The sequence below is a fragment of the Pantherophis guttatus genome, chromosome 10 (assembly GCF_059756535.1).
Source record: "Pantherophis guttatus breed Tessera chromosome 10, ASM5975653v1, whole genome shotgun sequence".
Taxonomy (NCBI): Eukaryota; Metazoa; Chordata; class Lepidosauria; order Squamata; family Colubridae; genus Pantherophis; species Pantherophis guttatus.
The window spans coordinates 2047882-2065777 of NC_142072.1; the positions used below are offsets into that span (position 1 = coordinate 2047882).

Here is a 17896-nt window from a genome sequence, read left to right on the forward strand (position 1 = left end):
CGGTTTGCAAGAACCGGACTGAACCGGGAGCAACCCACCACTGGGGCAATGATGGCAAACCTATGGCACCCGTGTCAGAGGTGGCACACAGAGGCCTCTCTGTGGGCATGTGCGCTGTCGCCAGCTGTTCTGGTTTCCGCTGTGTGCATGCACGCTGGCCAGCTGATCTTCATGCGTGCCAGAGCCCTGGAAAAACGAAGACCAGCTGGAACGCACCTTGCCGTCGGGTTTCCGCCACGTGCAAAAACCGGCTGGCTGGCGTGCATGCATGTGCTGGAAACCAGAAGAGTAGGTGGCCGGCTCGCGCATGTGCACCAGCCAGCTGGTCTTCCAGTTTCCGGGGCTCAGGCCAGTGGTGAAATGTAAAATTTGTTACTACCGGTTCTGTGGGTGTGGCTTATGACTGAGTGGGTGTGGCCAACTTTTTAAAAAAAAAACTTTTAAAACCATATTTTCTACAATCTCTTCAGCCAAAGAGGTTGTAGAAAAAATGCTTTTAAAAGCCTCTGATGATCCCAGCTGACTTACCTGATTGGCAGAGGCTTTCTTTCTTTTTTTTTAAAAAGCCTCTGATGATCCCAGCTGAGCCGCGCGATCATCAGAGGCTTTTTTTTTTTTACTTTTAAAAGCATTTTTTCGGCCAAAAAGATTGTAGAAAAAATGCTTTTAAAAATAAAAAAAAAAGTATCTGATGATTGCGTGGCTCAGCTGTGCATGTGGGGGGGGGCAGGGATTTTTGCTACTGGTTCTCCGAACCACCCGCCTTCATCGCTACCGGATCTGGTGATCCGATCCGAACTGGGAGCATTTCACCCCTGGCTCAGGCGCGCACATGCATGCATGCACACGCACACATGTTCCGAAAAGATTCGCCATATAGGGTCTCCTGCTTGCGCAGAGGGTTGGACTAGAAGACCTCAAGGTCCCTTCCGACTCTGTTATTCCTCCAGAAATGAGAAAGCAAGTCCTATTTCGTTTCCTTCCTGTTTTTATTGTTTGTTTCTCTCCACTTGACATTCGTTTGAAAATGCCACACATGTGTACAGACAAACGAGCTTATAAATACCAGTGTGAATAAGTAGCAAAAGTGTCCTGCTCACACACAGACACACCCAGACACACCCCACCTCCCACCCCTGAGCGGTGCCAATCGGCCAGCGTCAATGAAGGAGCAGGTTGGCGTCAAAATCACTGCAAATCAACATCTGATCCAAGGGGAAACAACGCGCATCCTGTCGTTTAGGGGAAGGGAGCTGGAGAGAAGACAAAACGGTTAGAAATAACAAAATAATGGGGAGGGAGGACAGGTGTACAGTTGAGGTGTGAGAATTTTGGGGCACAGGAGAAAGGGAAGGGCTGAGAAACAGACCGGATCCCAAGTCAAGAACGTGGCTTGCAGGCATTCCTACAAGCGAAAATGTGCAGAAAGAAAATCTGTTTGTAGTGTGAGCCCATGTTAAATAAAAGAGAAGAGAAAGGAGGCAGGGAAATTATATTCCAGTGGAACATGATAGCAACTTTTAAGATGGGTAGACTTCAACTCCCAGAATTCCCCAGCCAGCCATGATGGTTGGGGAATTCTGGGAGTTCAAGTCCACCCATCTTAAAATGGCGATGGTTGAGAAACACTGCCATAATCCTTTTCACCCCAAAAACACAGTGCCTTCAATATCAATCTGCTTTCCGCCCTGCCCAAGGTGGCCCTCTCAGCTGGCCATCTTCCTCCATGGGTCAAATTAGACCCTAGTAGGGGTAAGCATCCGAACTGTGGGTAAAAAAATTCCTGAGCTAAAGAAATATATGAGGAGGAGCAAGGCTTAGAATAGTATGGAAGAGGTAGCTGGAGAGGAGACCTATAGAAGTTGGAATCCTAGTCGGAGCCCTTGACGTGAAGGTCAACTCAACTTGAGCTTTGGATGAGGACCCGACTAAGGATGGAGGTGGTGTGCCACTGTCTTCTAAGGTGGCCTCTTGACTTTCCAGTCTAGCTCGGAGCTCTTGGGGTTCCCTGTGGGTTCCCAGCCAACTATCAACCAGGTTAGTAGAGTGTCAAGGGCAGTGGTGAAAATCAATTTTTTTTATTACTGGTACTGTGGGTGTGGCTTAGTGGGCGTGGCAGGGGAAGGATACTGCAAAATCTCCATTCCCAACCCGCTCTGGGACCAGCCAGAGGTGGTATTTGCCGGTTCTCCAAACTGCTCAAAATTTCCACTACCGGTTCTCCAGAACTTGTTAGAACCTAGTGGCTTTCACCCCTGGTCAAGGAGTCTTCCTATGGTATAGAGAGCCTGCCTTCCCAACGTCCTCAGACCTTTCCTTGCCGGTGAAGATGGCCAAGTGAGAAAAGTTGGAAGGCCTACAAATTTTTGGAGGGTCTATAAACACTGAATTGGTGAGTAGCCCTTTGGATGGCCACCAAGAAGCAGCCCAACCAACCACCATTCATGGTGAAGACCTCATGGTAGCCGAAACCCCCTTTAGACCTGGAGCAGGTCCTAAGACAATCCGGTGAGTTTCTGAAGGCAAAGAAACCCTATGGAAGTGACTGAAGGAAGACCCCAGGATGGGTGTGAGGGGTGGGGGGGAGCCCAGCACAGCAAGTTCTAAACATTTGGGCTCCTCCACAACTACTAGCTTACACCAGGTTGTGAAGAACTCCGGACAAGAGGCCAACGAAGGAAAACAACGGGTCCCTGAATCTACAGGATTGTTAGCAAGGTCAGAAGACAATCCCATGACTCGATTAGCAAGCTCAGGTGGTTAAGCTGCCCAACCAGACTGGTAGGTTTTTCACGCCAGCCGAATATATATCGGCATTTTCCGGTGAAAACATTGGCCGTGTTATGACTCTCTTGCATGCTTTTTTTGTAGAGTTCACGAGGAAGTGGTTGAGTTTGGAAGACCCCCACTTCTTTGATAGTCTTCCCCCCCCCAAGCCAATTGGGTCACAATTTGAGTAAGGAAGAAACGTCGCTGATGGGCTTCGTTTTAACTAGATAAATAAAAGAGTTTTAGCCTCCAGGAGAAGAAAAAAAAATATATGGGAAAAAAGCCGAGAGCCACAGAGCACTGCGGTAAAATGGAAGGGGTCTTTGATTGAAGGGAGGGTGGGCTGCAAGGGTGAAAGCAGAGGAACCCTTAGTAGAAGAGTGAGCATTTCCACCACAGTCCTGCGAGCCCCCTCCCCAGTACGGAAGAGAGAGAGAGAGAGTGAAGCTTAGGGAAGATGCACCCAAGATAAGGGGTCTCTTTACCCACCACACAGAATGGGAGAAAGGAAACAAGGAATAGAAAAGCCAACGAATTCTCAGCGATCATATCTTGTATGATGGTTGTGCCAGGGTAATTCAAGGGTGGGGTGGAATTAGGGGACGGTTGGCCTGTACCGGCCCAGAGGAAAAAAATAATAAATCATTTCCTGCTTAGGACCAAAGACTTCTTCTCCATCACTCGGATGACTCTGAAATCTTAAGCGGTGAGGGGGCTGACATTTTCGCAGTCCAGGGAGGAGAAAGCAGAACCTAAAGAAGTCAAAGGGGGGTTGTCTTTTTTTGGGGGGGGGAACTGCAGCAGAAAACCCAACTGAAAAAAGCCCCCCCCCCCAGCGAGGATTGTTTTCCTACACGCAGGTGGGTTTTTGCAGTCAGCTGATGCCCCCAGGTCTTTGCGAGCTCCCCGATTCCAATGAAGCAATTCTCTCTAAAAATGCATTTAATGGACTTGTGCTCCGGGCAAGACAAGAGAGGAGAGGGATGAGAAACTTGATTTCTGATTTTAGTTCTGCGCTATCCAACCTTGGCGACTCGAAGACCCCTGGACTTCAGCTCCCAGAATTCACCAGCAAGCCATGAATGATAGAGTTGGACGGGACCAGAAGGATTACTTAGTCCAGTGTTTCTCAACCTTGGTAGCTTGAAGATGGGTGGACTTCAACTCCCAGAATCCCCTAGCCAGCGCTGCTGGCTGGGGGATTCTGGGAGTTGAAGTCCACCCATCTTCAAGCTACCAAGGTTGAGAAACACTGCACTAGAGGGAACTGTCTGAAGCTCCAGTCATGTCCCCTGCGTGATGATGTCATCCTGCCCAGATGACCAAGACTTCACCTGCCTGATGACATCATCACAGCTTCCGCTTCTGACTTATGTCCGAATTAGCCACTCCCAGAAAGAGACTCACTATCGCCTGGAGGTGACTGGCCGATATACGCCCCTCCCCTTCATCAATCCTATATATTTTTTCAAAGGGGCCTCGTGACTCTGTGTACATATTTTTTTTTTATTTTTAATACATGAGTGTTATTTTCTCTCCCTCCGCCCTCTTCAATTTCCATCCACAGCTCTATATGGAGCAGGAGGGCAGCAGCAGAGACCAAATCCGTGCCCCCACCTGCCAACGGGATCAAGCAATTCTTTAAAACACACACGCACACACACGCAAACCAGAGCTGTTGCAAAACACACTCGCACTCCAACTCTCTCGCACACGCATGGAGAATTAAGACAGGAGAGAAAAGGGGGGCAGGGGGGTCTCTCCGCCCACCCACCCACCCCACTTTCCCCCGTCCCGAAGCCCCTCACCTCCCGTCCTCCCTCCGGGCTGCCCTCTCTCTCAACATGTCGCACGGCTGCACCCAGTTGTTGTCGTGCAGTCCCACGCGGCAGCCCGGAGTGTCTTTGTCCGTTCTACGGCAGCACATCCAGTAGGAGCGTCCGTAAGGCAAGTCGTGATGGTAAGGTTTGGGGTGCCAGCGGCAGAGGGAGACGTCGCCCTTCTCGTAATGTCTCTTGCACTGCTTGCAGGGGTCGTCGCGATACAAGGGGTCCCGGTTCCACTTGGAGTCCGTGGCCAGCACGCCGAAGGTCTCGATGATGTACTTGAAGTAGTGGCAGGAGCATTTTAAGGCCGCCAGCGCCTGGGTGGGCAGGTAGCTGAAGATCTTCACCATGATATGATCAGGGAGCAGCAGCATGTACTGGCGAGGCTCCAGCAACCGCTGGATCTTGAAACGGATCTCTAAGAAGTCGTGCGAGACGTGGCGATACAGGCGACACAAAGACGTATCGGAGACGGAAGGCTCCAGGCCGGATCCATCGGCCCTCTCCAACCCGCCCTCACCACCGCTGGACGAGTCCAGGAACGCGCTATCCGTGTCTCGGCTGTCTTCCTGCCGTGGTGTCTGAGCATGGAGGAAGAAGAGCTGTCCTGGTGGAGGGTCATCGCAAGACGCGCACAACGCTTCTTGGGTTGGTGAGCCCACCGTCAAGCAAACTGTCTCTTCCTTCATGTTCTTGGTGCTGTCTTTGCCGAAGAAGACACACTGGTCCACCACACCCGTGACCACCACGTCCACATGGAAACCGGACACACAGTCTCTGGTTGTGGAGGCAGGGGAGCCTCCCATCTTTTCCGCAGGGGCCCGGATGTCTTCGGGGATAGCGTCCAGTTTGCTGGAGCCATTCTGGGTCTCGCGGTACGTCATCTCCGTGTCTGCGGGCTCACGGCTGGATCCTTCGGAGCCCTTGGGGGAGGCACTCGCCAACAGGAAATCCACATTGTTGGGAAGGGTATCCCGGGAGGGGCTGATCAGCTGATAGAGGTCACAGGTGATCTTGTCTTTGGACCGGGCTGTGGTGCCGGTGGGGGACCCTCCGCAGCTCATAAACATGCAGTTGGGCCGGGGAACAGAGCCGCTCTCCGAGGGTGAACGGGGGTCTCGGCTGCTGGAAATACGGAAGGCAATGCGAACTTCGCCAGGACTGTGCTGAGAGTTGGCCACGCACTCGGAAGACTCCCGGCGGAGGCCGTTCTGACATACGACACTGCGCTCCCGAGACTCGAAGTGAGCAATGGCCTCAGCCACGCGGCTGCAGTCCGAGCTTCCCCCGGAGGTTTGTGGTTTCTTCTCCCCATTCTCCTCTTGCTCCGTAGATACAAAAACCATCGGGGACGGTGGTGCGCTCGGTCTGGAGCAATTCTGCTCTGCCCGCGCCGTCCGCTGCTCCACCAAGGCCACCATCTCTGCCACCGAGAGCAGGTCGGTGGTGTCCCCGCCGGCAGGGTCAGTGTGGGACTCGGGCCAAAGGCAAACATCCTCGGCTTCCTTGCTGCCACTGTCCTTGGGTTTGACCGGGGAGGCTTTACTCCGGGCGGGATCGTGAGACCTTCGCCGGCGCTTCGCCTTGGAGCTGTCACTCCCCCAGTTTCCTTTGACCTTCATGGCGCTGGCCCTGTTGCCGCTGCTGCACTGGTGGGCCACGAAGAACGCGATCTTCTCCTTCGTGTTGCCCGGCTTGATCACATACCAGGTGTCCAAGAGGACTCGGCCTTCCTCCACCTGACCAGGATTGGAGGAAGCAGCCGGGGGAGGCGGCGGCGGAGGCGGAGCTGGGGGGGTGTTCTCCGAAGAGAGCTCGTCGCTGTCCCCCTCGTCCTCTTTGGCTTTGCAGGCAAAGTCGCCAAAACTTTTCTTCCCCTGGTTGCCACGGCACGGCTTGTTCTCAGAATAGGTGCCAAACGGGCGGGGACACCACAGCTGGATGTGGGAGAAGGTGTTGTGATCCATCACGCTCTCATGGCCAAGAGGAGGGGGAAGGACGGTCCTCCCCTCTAGTGCATGATCGGCTGCTCCTGTGAATCTTCCCAGGGCCCTGGAGTAGCCTGCGGGAAAGCGAAGGAAAAAGGACATCCATCAGGTGTGCCAAATGCAGCAGATTAAGACTGTGTGCATGCAACACTCTGCTACCTTAGAATTTATTTTCCAGTTCCGGGGGTGGGGTGGGGGAAATCATTACAGGTAGTCTCGACTTACGACCACAATGGAGCCCAACATTTCTGTTAAGTGAGACATGTGTTAAAGTGAGTTTTGCCCCAGTGTACGGCCTTTCTCGCCATAGCTGTTGAGTGAATCCCTGCAGCTAGTTAAGTTACTCACAGGGTTGTTAAGGGAATCTGGCTCCCCCATTGACTTTGCTTTTCGGAAGGTCACAAAAGGGGATCACGTGATCCCCAAGAGACACTGCAACCGTCATAAGTACACGCTGGTTGCCAAGTGTCTAAATTTTAATCAAGTGGGATGCTGGTTCATCAGGGTGAAAAACAGCCGTAAGTCACTTTGTTCAGTGCCACCGTAGCTTCGGATGGACAGGTTGTAAATCAAGGACGACCTGCAGCTACTCCTCATGTTGCCAGTAAAAAAGGAAAACATGGCAATGGGGTCCAGTGAGCGCCTGGAGCTGTCCAATCCCGCACAACTTCTCGTATCTTTCACTCTCCTTGCCTTGCACCCGGACTCCCGGTCTTAAGGAATGCGGTGACTTGGATTTATGGATGCCGATTTTATTGGGGCTTCAATCTTTTCAGATTTTTTTTTAGTTTATTTTAATGATTTCCCGGTCAAGGCCCTGTGTGTTTCTTCCTTTGGGTAAATGGGCAGCCCTATAAATTTGTGCAATAAGCCATCAGTAAATTGTCCAAGCTTTGGAAGGGTCCACATAGCTTTCACATATCTCCTGCCTGTTTCCCAGCGGCCAGCTGAAGTTCGGGGACGCTCTGCATAATTTACTCCTACGGCTTCAAAGGAAGCACAAAGCCAAGGTTACAGATGCCAAGGGCAAGCAAAGGACCACGTGGGTGGCCCTTGCTGCGGCAGACGGCTGGCAGGAGGCCACCAACACAAGACGAACACTGAAGCGGATACCAGAGCAGGAGTCGGCAACGGTGGCAACTTTACGGCCTGTGGACTTCAACTCCCAGAATTCCTGAGCCAGCCGTGCTGATTCCTACCTATCTGGGGTCAGCATCGGCTCGGCCTCTGCCACACCAATGCCTCTGTAGTAATGGGAACATACTGGCCTACCTTAGAGGACTGTTCTAAGACAGTTTCTCAGCCTTCATAATTTTAAGAGATGTAGACACCGATTCCCAGAATTCCCCATCATATTGGCTGGGGAATACTGGGGGATGAGTTTTATGCATCGAAAACCAGGTTGTCTGGGGGATCCTGGGAGCTGAATTCTACACTTCCTAAATCAGGCTGGCTGGGGGAATTTTAGGAAATTGGATAACCTTTATTGTCATTTCTTTACTGTGGGCACACTGGCACACGTGAAAAATGAAATTCTGTTGCCTGATCTCAAAGAAAGTATATATATATATACCCATGCACATACGTAACACATATATACACATTCTACCCTGTTTCCCCGAAAATAAGACCTCCCTGGATAATAAGCCCAATCAGGCTTTGGAGCACATGCGCTAAAATAAGCCCTCCCCGAAAATATTAAAGCGCATTTCCTCGGGTTAGGATTAGGGAGGCAGAGGGGAAAATCAGGTAAGACGGCAAGAGGAGCCCCGTCTTGCTCCACGCGCCCCAAAATAATAAGACCTCCTTGAAAATAAGGCCAAGCGCTTATTTCAGGGTTCAAAAAAATATAAGACAGGGTCTTATTTTCGGGAAAACACAGTATATACATACATGCATACATACATACGGTATATATATATATGTATATATAATATACATATCTATATATCTATCTATATCTATATCTATATCTATATCTATATCTATATCTATATCTATATCTATCTATCTATCTATCTATCTATCTATCTATCTATATGTAGGTCTTTGGTTATTCGGGTTTTCCCCAGCGTAAAATTGGAATTCCAATTTTACGCGGGAGAAAACCTGAATAACCAAAAACCTACATACAAATACCCGCGAAAACCTCAGAAAACATATATATGTATGTATGTATATATATGTATGTATTTCTCTTTAGCCAGGTTCTTCCTACGTAAATCAAGATTTTTATGCAGCCCTAGTTCAGTGAAATCACAATCCACTAGTTTCTAGGCTTTTTTCAGGCAGCCAGCAAGCACCCTGCTGCCCATTGGGAGACTAAGGAGATCTGGGGACTCCACAGTTCTCCTCCTCCTCCTCTGCAAATCCCCCTCCTTCAAGCACTGATGAAGTTACCTAGCTGGGCCACGAAACGTCTGCAAGAAAACCACCAGGTTCCAAAAGCACCGAGGACTTCAAAAGCGATGGCTGTTATGGAATGGCACACGTTACCCCTTCCCATTAAAATGCCCCTTTCTCAGCCCCTCCTAAGCCGAACCTGCACTGTGTTCGAAACCAAGGATGCGTTTGAGAAAGAACCGAGAGGGGGGGTCGGGCAGGTGGGTTGACAGCTTGGAAACCGGCCCCATCTCCCCCTTGAAATCCTGTGGGAAGGAGGCAGCCCGAGGTGGGGGAGGGGGGAATGAGGAAAGGGGCATGGTGGAATGCCACCCCCTCCTCCTTCCCCCCCTCCCCCGCACGGGCCGTGTTCCCATTGTGATGGAAGCCCCCCCCCACCGCCAAGAAAAGTCACACGTGCACTTGTTGATTGTGCAAAGACACCGCCCGATTGTCATGCGGGATGGGTGTTGCACGAGAGGAATCTGTAACAACCGTCTTGGAGACACACAACACCCACCCTTGCACACCCATCCTTGAGACCCCTCCCCAAATGCAATCGCCACTGTTCACCAGCATCAATGCAAGCTTTCCCAACTAAGCTTTTCCGGGCACAAAAAAATAATAATAATAATAATTCGACTAGAATCATCACAATCACAACAATTCCAACAATTCCCTCTCTCCCCCCCCCGCCCCATCTCCCCAGGATGAAATCCCCTCCCAGTTGATGGCATCATCCCTTCATCCTTGCCCAACAAATTCTTCCCCCCCCTCCTTTCTTACCTGGTACCCCAAAGCCAAGGGAAGGGGAGGAGCCTCGGCAGGCCTTCGCGGAACCCTACATCCTTGCTCGGAAGCCTGCGAAATAATATTATTTTTGGTTTAAAAAATAATAATAATAATAATAATAATAACAGCAACAATAATGGATAAATCCACAGGTCCTTTTGCAAAGCCAGGGAGAGGGGGGGGGAAGAGGGGGGAGGGAACGGCCCAAAATGGGGGCGTGTGTGGGGGTGTGAGTGGGAATATTGTTCCCAACCAAGGAACCTCCTCCTGCTGCTGATAGAATGGATCCTTCCCCCCCCCACCACACTTGCGCTACCTGGATCTCTTAAAGGGCCAGCTACCCCATTCCACTCCACTGGCCAGGGCAGGTCTCCCCCCCCCCTTGCAATCAATAAGGAGCCTTGAATGCACCAGACTGTAAGTCTTACCCCCCCTCCAACACACACACACACACACACACACACACACACACCCCTTAACCACTTCAGCCATTTGTTGACAGACATATGCATGAGGCTGAGCGGCCAATCAGAAAGCCGAGTTTGGGGCATGCCCATATATGGATGACAGCAGAGTTTGAGCCTCTCCTTCTGTTTTGTTTTTTTTTTTTTTCCCTTTTCCCTTCCCTCCTTTAAATCCCCACTGCCAGCCTGCCAAGCCAAGCCATGCCAGGGATCGTGGTGCAATTCCCACCCGCAACCAGGAACGAAGGCCGGCTTGCAATTCTTAGCATCTCTTCACCCCCCACCCCCCCCGAATGTCAAAATTTATTCTCTCGGATCTGAGCTGGTCAAAGTCGATGACTCGCTATGCATTGCAACAGGAGCAACTTTTAACCGTCAGAACACAGAATAGCGGAGGCGGAAGGGACCTTGGAGGTCTTCTAGTCCAGCCCCCTGCTTAAGCAGGAGACCCTATGCACAGAGTGCACTGATAGTCTGGGAGTTGTGGGGGGGGGAGTCAGGATGGGACAAGATCTTCCAGCCTCTCCAGACTGATCGCAGAATTGGAGGGACCTTGGAGGTCTTCTAGTCCAACCTTGGCAACTTTTAAGCCTGGAGGACTTCAACTCCCAGAATTCCTCAGCCAGCCAGGCTTTAAGATCAGTGGACCTCGACTCCCAGAATTCCCTAGTCATGCTGGCTGGGGAATTCTGGGAGTTGAAGTCCACAAGTCGTAAAGTCGCCATAGTTGGGAGGATCCCCTGCCCCCGCCTTAAGGGGTCTTTCTCTCTTGGCAAGATTTCTGTTATAGCTAATTTAAGATTGATTTCCCTTCTTTTCTTGATGACGTCTTTTCTCTGCCTCTCGTGGCTTCCTAGTCCCTGAGCTCCAAAGTGTTTTTTTCCCCCCAATTATATTTCTTTTTTAAAAAAAAACTGTGGTTCCCGTAGAAGGCCGATGAGGAGTTAAGATGCAAAGAGGGATATCCACACCACAGCAAATGTACAGAACTGTTTTAAACCCTTTAACGGGCAATTCTCACAGATGGCCTTTCCGTAAATGTGAGGGGCTGCTGCTTCCATCACCCCAGGCAACGTGGCCAAAACATCTGGAAGGCGAGGGATGAGAAAGGCAGGTGTACATCCTCTTCGATATCAGTGCAGTATCGATATAACTGCAACAGCCACATTGAAAAGGAAGGAGGACATGCTGAGTAATTCTACGGAAGTTAATGCCAGGAGATCTGTAGTCCAGACTCTGGGCAACCTTGGAGCCATGAGAAAATTCCTCTAGGTTCATCAGCACCGACTCTCTCATAAATAGACAATCAAGGACAGAAACTCCACTCACTGGCTTAGGGGGCTGTAGGACCGAGGAAAGGACAAGCAGACCCATAACTCCAGGTAGCCCCCGACTTACGACCACAACTGAGCCCCAAATTTCTGTAGCTAAGTGAGGCGTTTGTTAACCGAATTTTGTCCCGTCTTACAACCTTTCTTGCCACGCTTGTTAAGTTAGGAATGTGGTTAAGTGAATCGGGCTTCCCTATTTGCTGGTCAGAATTGTCGCCAAAGGGGGATCACGTGACCTTGGGGACACAGCAACGGTCGTAAGTATGAACCCGTCGCCAAGCATTTTGAATTTGGATTAGGTGAGCGTGGGGACGCTGCCACTGTCATAAGTCTGTAAAATGGTCATAAGTCACTTTCTTCAGTGCCGTTGTAACTTTGGTCATTAAAGGAACTGTTGTTAAGTCGAGGGTTACCTGTATTAAAAACAGAGTAACGGAATTGGGAGGGACCTTGGAGGTCTTCTAGTCCAACCCCCTGCTCAGGCAGGAAACCCTGCACCATTTCAGACCAAGCGTTGTCCAATCTCTCTGCAAAAACCTCCAGTGTAACAACGAAACCCTGCGTTGCTGCTCGACTAAAAAGGCAAGCCCTTGGCTTCACGCCAAGCACAATGTTTATGATTAACTTAACATCCACAAGCGTATAATTAAGCCTGTGTAACTCACCAACGCAGAACATCGAGAGAGATAAGAGCGCACTGAAAGGCTGTAAAATTGGGGCGGATTGCACAAGCCAGGTGAAAGTGACACAGGCGGCAACTGAGCGCTCCCAGGCACAGCATTCGCAAGCGCACCTAAATGGTTTTTTTTTGTTGTTGTTGTTGTTGTTTTTTTGAGACACTAGTGGCCTCTTTTGTCTTTTGCAGGAGTCTGGGAGAGAGGGGTCTTCTGAAGGCGGGGAGGGGGGGGAGGGAGGATGGGCATTTCATCAGCCGTGAAGGCGCTCTGGATAATGTTAGTAGCAGGGACAGAGATGGAGACTGTCCTTAATCAAGGGAAGATAGATGGAGACAGACAGACACAGACAGAAATGGATTGATGAATGTAGATAGATAGAAAATAGATAGATAGATAGATAGATAGACGGATTGATGGATGAATGTAGATAGATAGAAGATAGATAGATAGATAGATAGATAGATAGATAGATAGATAGATAGATAGATAGATAGATAGATAGATAGACGGATTGATGGATGAATGTAGATAGATAGAAGATAGATAGATAGATAGATAGATAGATAGATAGATAGATAGATAGATAGATAGATATAGATAGAGAAACAGATTGATGGATGAATGTAGATAGATAGATGGATGAATGGATAGACAGTGACAGACAGAAATGGATTGATGAAGATAGATTAGATAGATAGATAGATAGATAGATAGATAGATAGATAGGTAGAGATAGACAGGTAGATAGATGATAAATGCAGACAGACAGATTGTATAATTTTCCTCCCTCCCTTCTATCCAAAAGCTCGGAGGAAGGAAGGGCTACAGCCCGCAGCACCCCTGCCCCCAAACTAGAAGAGTCATCCTCCTATTAACCCTCTGCCAGGTCTGGGTCAGGAACAAGCATGTGGGGCAGACCATATACTTCGAGATCTTGAAATCAGCCTCTGGGATTATACCTCCACTTAACAGGGGGACCCGAAACTGAGGGCCACAGATGTCAGTGGGGCTCCCACTACAGAGCTGGCACCAACCCCCAAAAGCAGAGCTCTTAAACTTTGGGTTTCAGGGATAAACTGCATGTCTTTCTCCTCAAATACGGCAGCTAAGCCAAGATCCAGATGGAAAGCCGGGTCATAAACCACGATGCTGCTCTTAAATGACGGTGCGTTATGGTCCTTGAGTTACGGCAAACCCAGCCAGAAAGCTACGGCGTCCTTGCTGGGTCTGTGCAAAGTCAGCAGCCCCTCTCCAGAACTTTTCTACCCTTCCCTCCCCACCCCCGCCCTTTGGAATTGCCAACAGCTCAGAATCAGATTCTGGAAGGGACCCCGGAGGTCTTCTAGTCCAACCCCCTGAGCTGCCAAACTCAGCCCATCCAAGGAGAGACTTTCCGAAGATCCTTTTCCATTGCACCAAGAGGATCCGGCCGTGCTTCTGGTGGAGAGGCAGGAGAAGGGTGGATCCCTGCCTGGAGAAAGGTTGCCACCTGCTTTCCTCTCGGGCTGCTCCTGTGCCTTTTCCACCAGCAGCAGCAGCAACCTGGCATGGTAAAATGAAGCCTTTGCCCTTTAGTTTTAATCCGCTTTTCTGGCCAGACAAGCCTCGGCGGCTGTCAGCTACCTTCATCCTGGGGCTGCTGCTGAGAGCAGAGGAGCAGGGCTGGGGCAGGTAAGTTGGCAACCCTGATCCCCATCAATATTTCTTCTGTCTCCCTCCAGCCCCTCCTGCTTCTTCCATGCTGGGCTTCCGATCCCCCGGCCTCCAATGCCTTTGCACCCCCGGGCCCCCCCAAGAGGAGAGCCTCCCCGCCTCTTACCTTCCACGCAGCGGCACCGTCCTCCACCTCCACTCTCCCTTTGCAAGCAGGGACTCCTCGCCACTTCCTGGTTCCCCTCTGCGCAGGCGCCCCTCCTCGAACCGCCCCCTTCCGTATTTAGCCGCCCAATGGGCTGCCTTCTTCTCCTCCGCTCGGGATTCCGAGTCGCAAAGGCTTCTGGGGGTTAGAGTTCTGGCGCTGCATTTGGAGGCTCTTGCTCAGCTCTGCGGATGAGAAGGGCAGGAAAGCTTTTTTTGGGGGTGGGGGGGGAAAGGGGGTTTTCTTCTAATCTAGGTACCTGATAATAAAAGAATAGAGACCCTGCTTCCTTTTTTTTTTTCCTCCTGGAGTTTCGCAATCGTGCAGGATTCTTTTTTTTTTTTTGGAAGTGGGCATTGCTTAGGTTAAAAATTCTGTGCCTCTGAGCATGTACAGGGAGTCTTGGACTTCCAACCACAACGGAGCCCCGTTTGTTTTGTTGCTAAGCGAGACATTTGTTAAGTGAATTTTTGCTCCATTTTACAACCGTTCTTGCCACCGTTGTTAAGTGAATCGTTGCGGTTGTTAAATTAGTAACGTGGTCATTAAGTGGATCTGGCTTCCCTGTTGACTTTGCTCGTCAGAAGGTCGCAAAAGGGGATTAAGTGACCCCGGGACCCTGCAGCCATCATAAATATGAGTCAAGCATCCGAATGCAAATCACGGGAGACACGGGGGATGTTGCAACGGCCATAAGTGTGAAAAACGGTCGTAACTCACTTTTTCAGCGCTGTTTGAATGGTCACTATATGAATTGTTGCAGCTACAGTACATGTGAAAGGTGCTTTAAGATTCTGCGGAATCCTAAGAGTTTGGAACCACTGTATGAATAGAATAAATAATATTCCCACCCATCAGAATCAATGATATTATTCTAATACCCAGTATCAGAATAAATATTCTCATTTATCGGAATAAATAAATAGAAGAAAGGAAGGTAGGACAGAGAGGATAAAGTGGATTTTTGTCTTCGGAGCAGAATTGTTCCTGGGTTGCAGCGTCCCCAAGATACATGATCAAAATTCAGATACTTGACAACTGACTCATATTTATGACCGTTGCTGTCGCAGGGTCATGTGATCCCCTTTTGAAACCTGACAAGCAACGTCAATGAGGAAGCCAGATTTGCTTAACAACCGTGGTACTAACTTAACGGCTGTGGTGATTCACTTAACAACCGTGGCAAGAAAGTTCGTAAAACAGGACAAAGTTCACTTAACAAACGTTTCACTTAGCCACAAACATTTGGGGCCCAATTGTGGTCGTACGTCAAGGACTACCTGTGCTGGAGAATCAATAATTACTGGATGACAATGCGCAATCCAACAGGCGCATGAAATCCGGAGAGAGAAAACGCCCGTCGAACGATGTTTTAGCTCCAGTCGCTTATCATGGCTATCCCTTGAGAAGCAGATCAGAGGTGGGTTTCAGCAGGTTCTGACCAGTTCTGGAGAACCGGTAGCGGACATTTTGAGTAGTTCGGAGAATCGGTAGTAAAAATTCTGGCTGTTGCCCCTCCCCCATCTATTCTCTGCCTCCCGAGTCCAAGCTGATCGGGAGGAAATGGGGATTTTGCAGTATCCTTCCCCTGGAGTGGGGTGGGAATGGAGATTTTACAGTATCTTCCTCCTGCCACGCCCATCAAGCCATGCCACGCCCATCAAGCCACACCCACAGAACCGGTAGTAAAGCATTTTGAAACCCACCATTGAAGCAGATGGATTATTTTCAGAGGTGGTAGTCAGCCAGTTTGGACCGGTTTGGGCAAAACGGTAGTGGCGACCTGTGGGTGCTCTGCCCACCTGCCCGGGCACAATCCCATCCTATATTGCTGTGTTTTTGACCCCACACGCATGTGTAGATGGCACGCGTGAGCGAATTGCCGTGTTGTTTGACGCTGCTCACGTGTGTGGATGTTGTGCGCTCACATTTTCGGTGCTGGGCGAACCGGTTGCTACAATATGTGAATCCCATTACTGGTTATTTTGTGTAATATTTTCCTTTCTGATTTTTTAAAATTTGTGTTCTTTCATAAAGGAAGGCTGAAAAAAAGAAAAGGGGAACAGTTCAGCCTGGGCTTTAAAAATGGACATTTATTTCCGAACCCTGCCTTTCTTTTCTCTTTGTTCCTCTTCCAAAGTCCTTCCTTGAAAAATTCAGACACACCTATTGTCTCTTTATGACCCCTGAGTCATCGTCTGAAATCAGGGCTTGCAACCTTTGGACCGCTTCGAAGGATGGCACCTCCGCTCCCAGAGTGGTGATGGTGGCAATCTCCAGATCTTGCCAAACAAAGTGAGCTGGTTTCAATATGACTTTTATTGTTCTTATCTAGCATTGTCTCTGGAGTTCGTCATGAGCTTATTATCTTAACTTTCTACACTCAGAACCTTGTTTCTTAAACCTTGGATTACTTTGGTACCTAGTCATTGTTGGGGGAGAGCCATGTTAGTCTGCCTACCATGAGAAGAAGAAGAAGAAGAAGAAGAAGAAGAAGAAGAAGAAGAAGAAGAAGAAGAAGAAGAAGAAGAAGAAGAGGAGGAGGAGGAGGAGGAGGAGGAGGAGGAGGAGGAGGAGGAGGAGGAGGAGGAGGAGGAGGAGGAGGAGGAGGAGGAGGAGGAGGAGGAGGAGGAGGAAAAGAAGAAGAAGAAGAAGAAGAAGAAGAAGAAGAAGAAGAAGAAGAAGAAGAAGAAGAAGAAGAAGAAGAAGAAGAAGAAGAAGAAGAAGAAGAAGACCACCACCCCAGGAATCTGGAAACACTTTATCCCACTAGCTATTCTTATTCAAAGTCTGAAGTTTTGGGGGGGATCTAGTATCTTTTCTCAGAAAATTTTATTTTCAAATAGAAGATTATTTGAGGGGCTGCCACAGAGAAATGGAGGTCAACTTATTCTCCAAAGCACCCGAAGGCAGGACAAGAAGCAACGGATGCAAACGAATCAAGGAGAGAAGCAACCTGGAACTAAGGAGAAATTTCCTTTCAATGAGAACAATTAACCAGTGGAACTACTTGCCACAAGAAGTTGTGGGTGCTCCATCACTGGAGGTTTTTAAGAAGAGATTGGACAGCCATTGGTCTGAAATGGTATGGGGTTTCCTGCTTGAGCAGGGGGTTGGACTAGAAGACCTCCAAGGCAGGGGTGAAATCTACTTACCTTCCCAACCGATTCGGAAGTGCATGCACTGTGCGCACCCACACCCTCTGCGCATGTGCAAAGGGTAAAAAACAGGTTATCGGCGGATGGGCAGAGCCTCGCGCTGCCATCGCTACCGGTTCTCCAAACCATTGGCCGCCATTGCTAGCGGTTCGGCCAAACCGGTCCGAACTGGGAGCATTTCACCCCTGCTCCAAGGTTCCTTCCAACTCTGTTATTCAACCTGCCATAATAGCTGCGATGTATCAATGACTGTGGTTTATAAATCACCTGATCCTACTGAAATTGGTGAACCTACACCTCAGATTAAGCATCTGAGCAAATTGATCAACATTTTATATAATGTTGACCAAATGTTGACCAACATTTATTATATAAACTAAAAACCCCCATTGCTGAAGCAAATATCCTTATTAATTCTCTTTCTGGCATTGAATCTTGCCCTTTTTATGTATATAATGTATTACTATAAATGTAACTTTTGGGTAAAGGTGCCAAGATACTGTGATCATTGGTAAATTTTAGAGCAATGGACTTCAGCTCCCAGAATTCCCCAGCCATCACCTACCCCAAATCCACCCCAATCCAGGAAAAGACAGGATCTCCAATTGAGTTATGTAGGTAATAATTCCACTATGCCACAACAACTGCAGA

The 17896-nt window shown here is 49.4% G+C and overlaps 1 protein-coding gene across 3 annotated transcripts; it reads right to left on the minus strand.

The window, feature by feature from the left end:
• Positions 1-970: 970 nt before the first annotated feature.
• FBXO46 (F-box protein 46) lies at positions 971-14217 on the minus strand. 3 transcript variants are annotated; one of them, XM_034438149.2, is made up of 4 exons: positions 14049-14217; positions 9752-9826; positions 4578-6657; positions 971-1253 (listed from the first exon to the last, which is right to left on the minus strand). In XM_034438149.2, exons 3-4 carry the CDS (start codon positions 6560-6562, stop codon positions 1199-1201), a joined length of 2040 nt encoding a protein of 679 aa, XP_034294040.1. In that variant the 5' UTR covers positions 6563-6657; positions 9752-9826; positions 14049-14217; the 3' UTR covers positions 971-1198. The 3 variants fall into 3 exon arrangements, with proteins under 3 accessions (XP_034294040.1, XP_087732491.1, XP_034294041.1); XM_087876365.1 differs by lacking the exon at positions 14049-14217 and adding an exon at positions 10230-10257; XM_034438150.3 differs by lacking the exon at positions 14049-14217 and adding an exon at positions 10074-10244.
• Positions 14218-17896: the final 3679 nt, after the last annotated feature.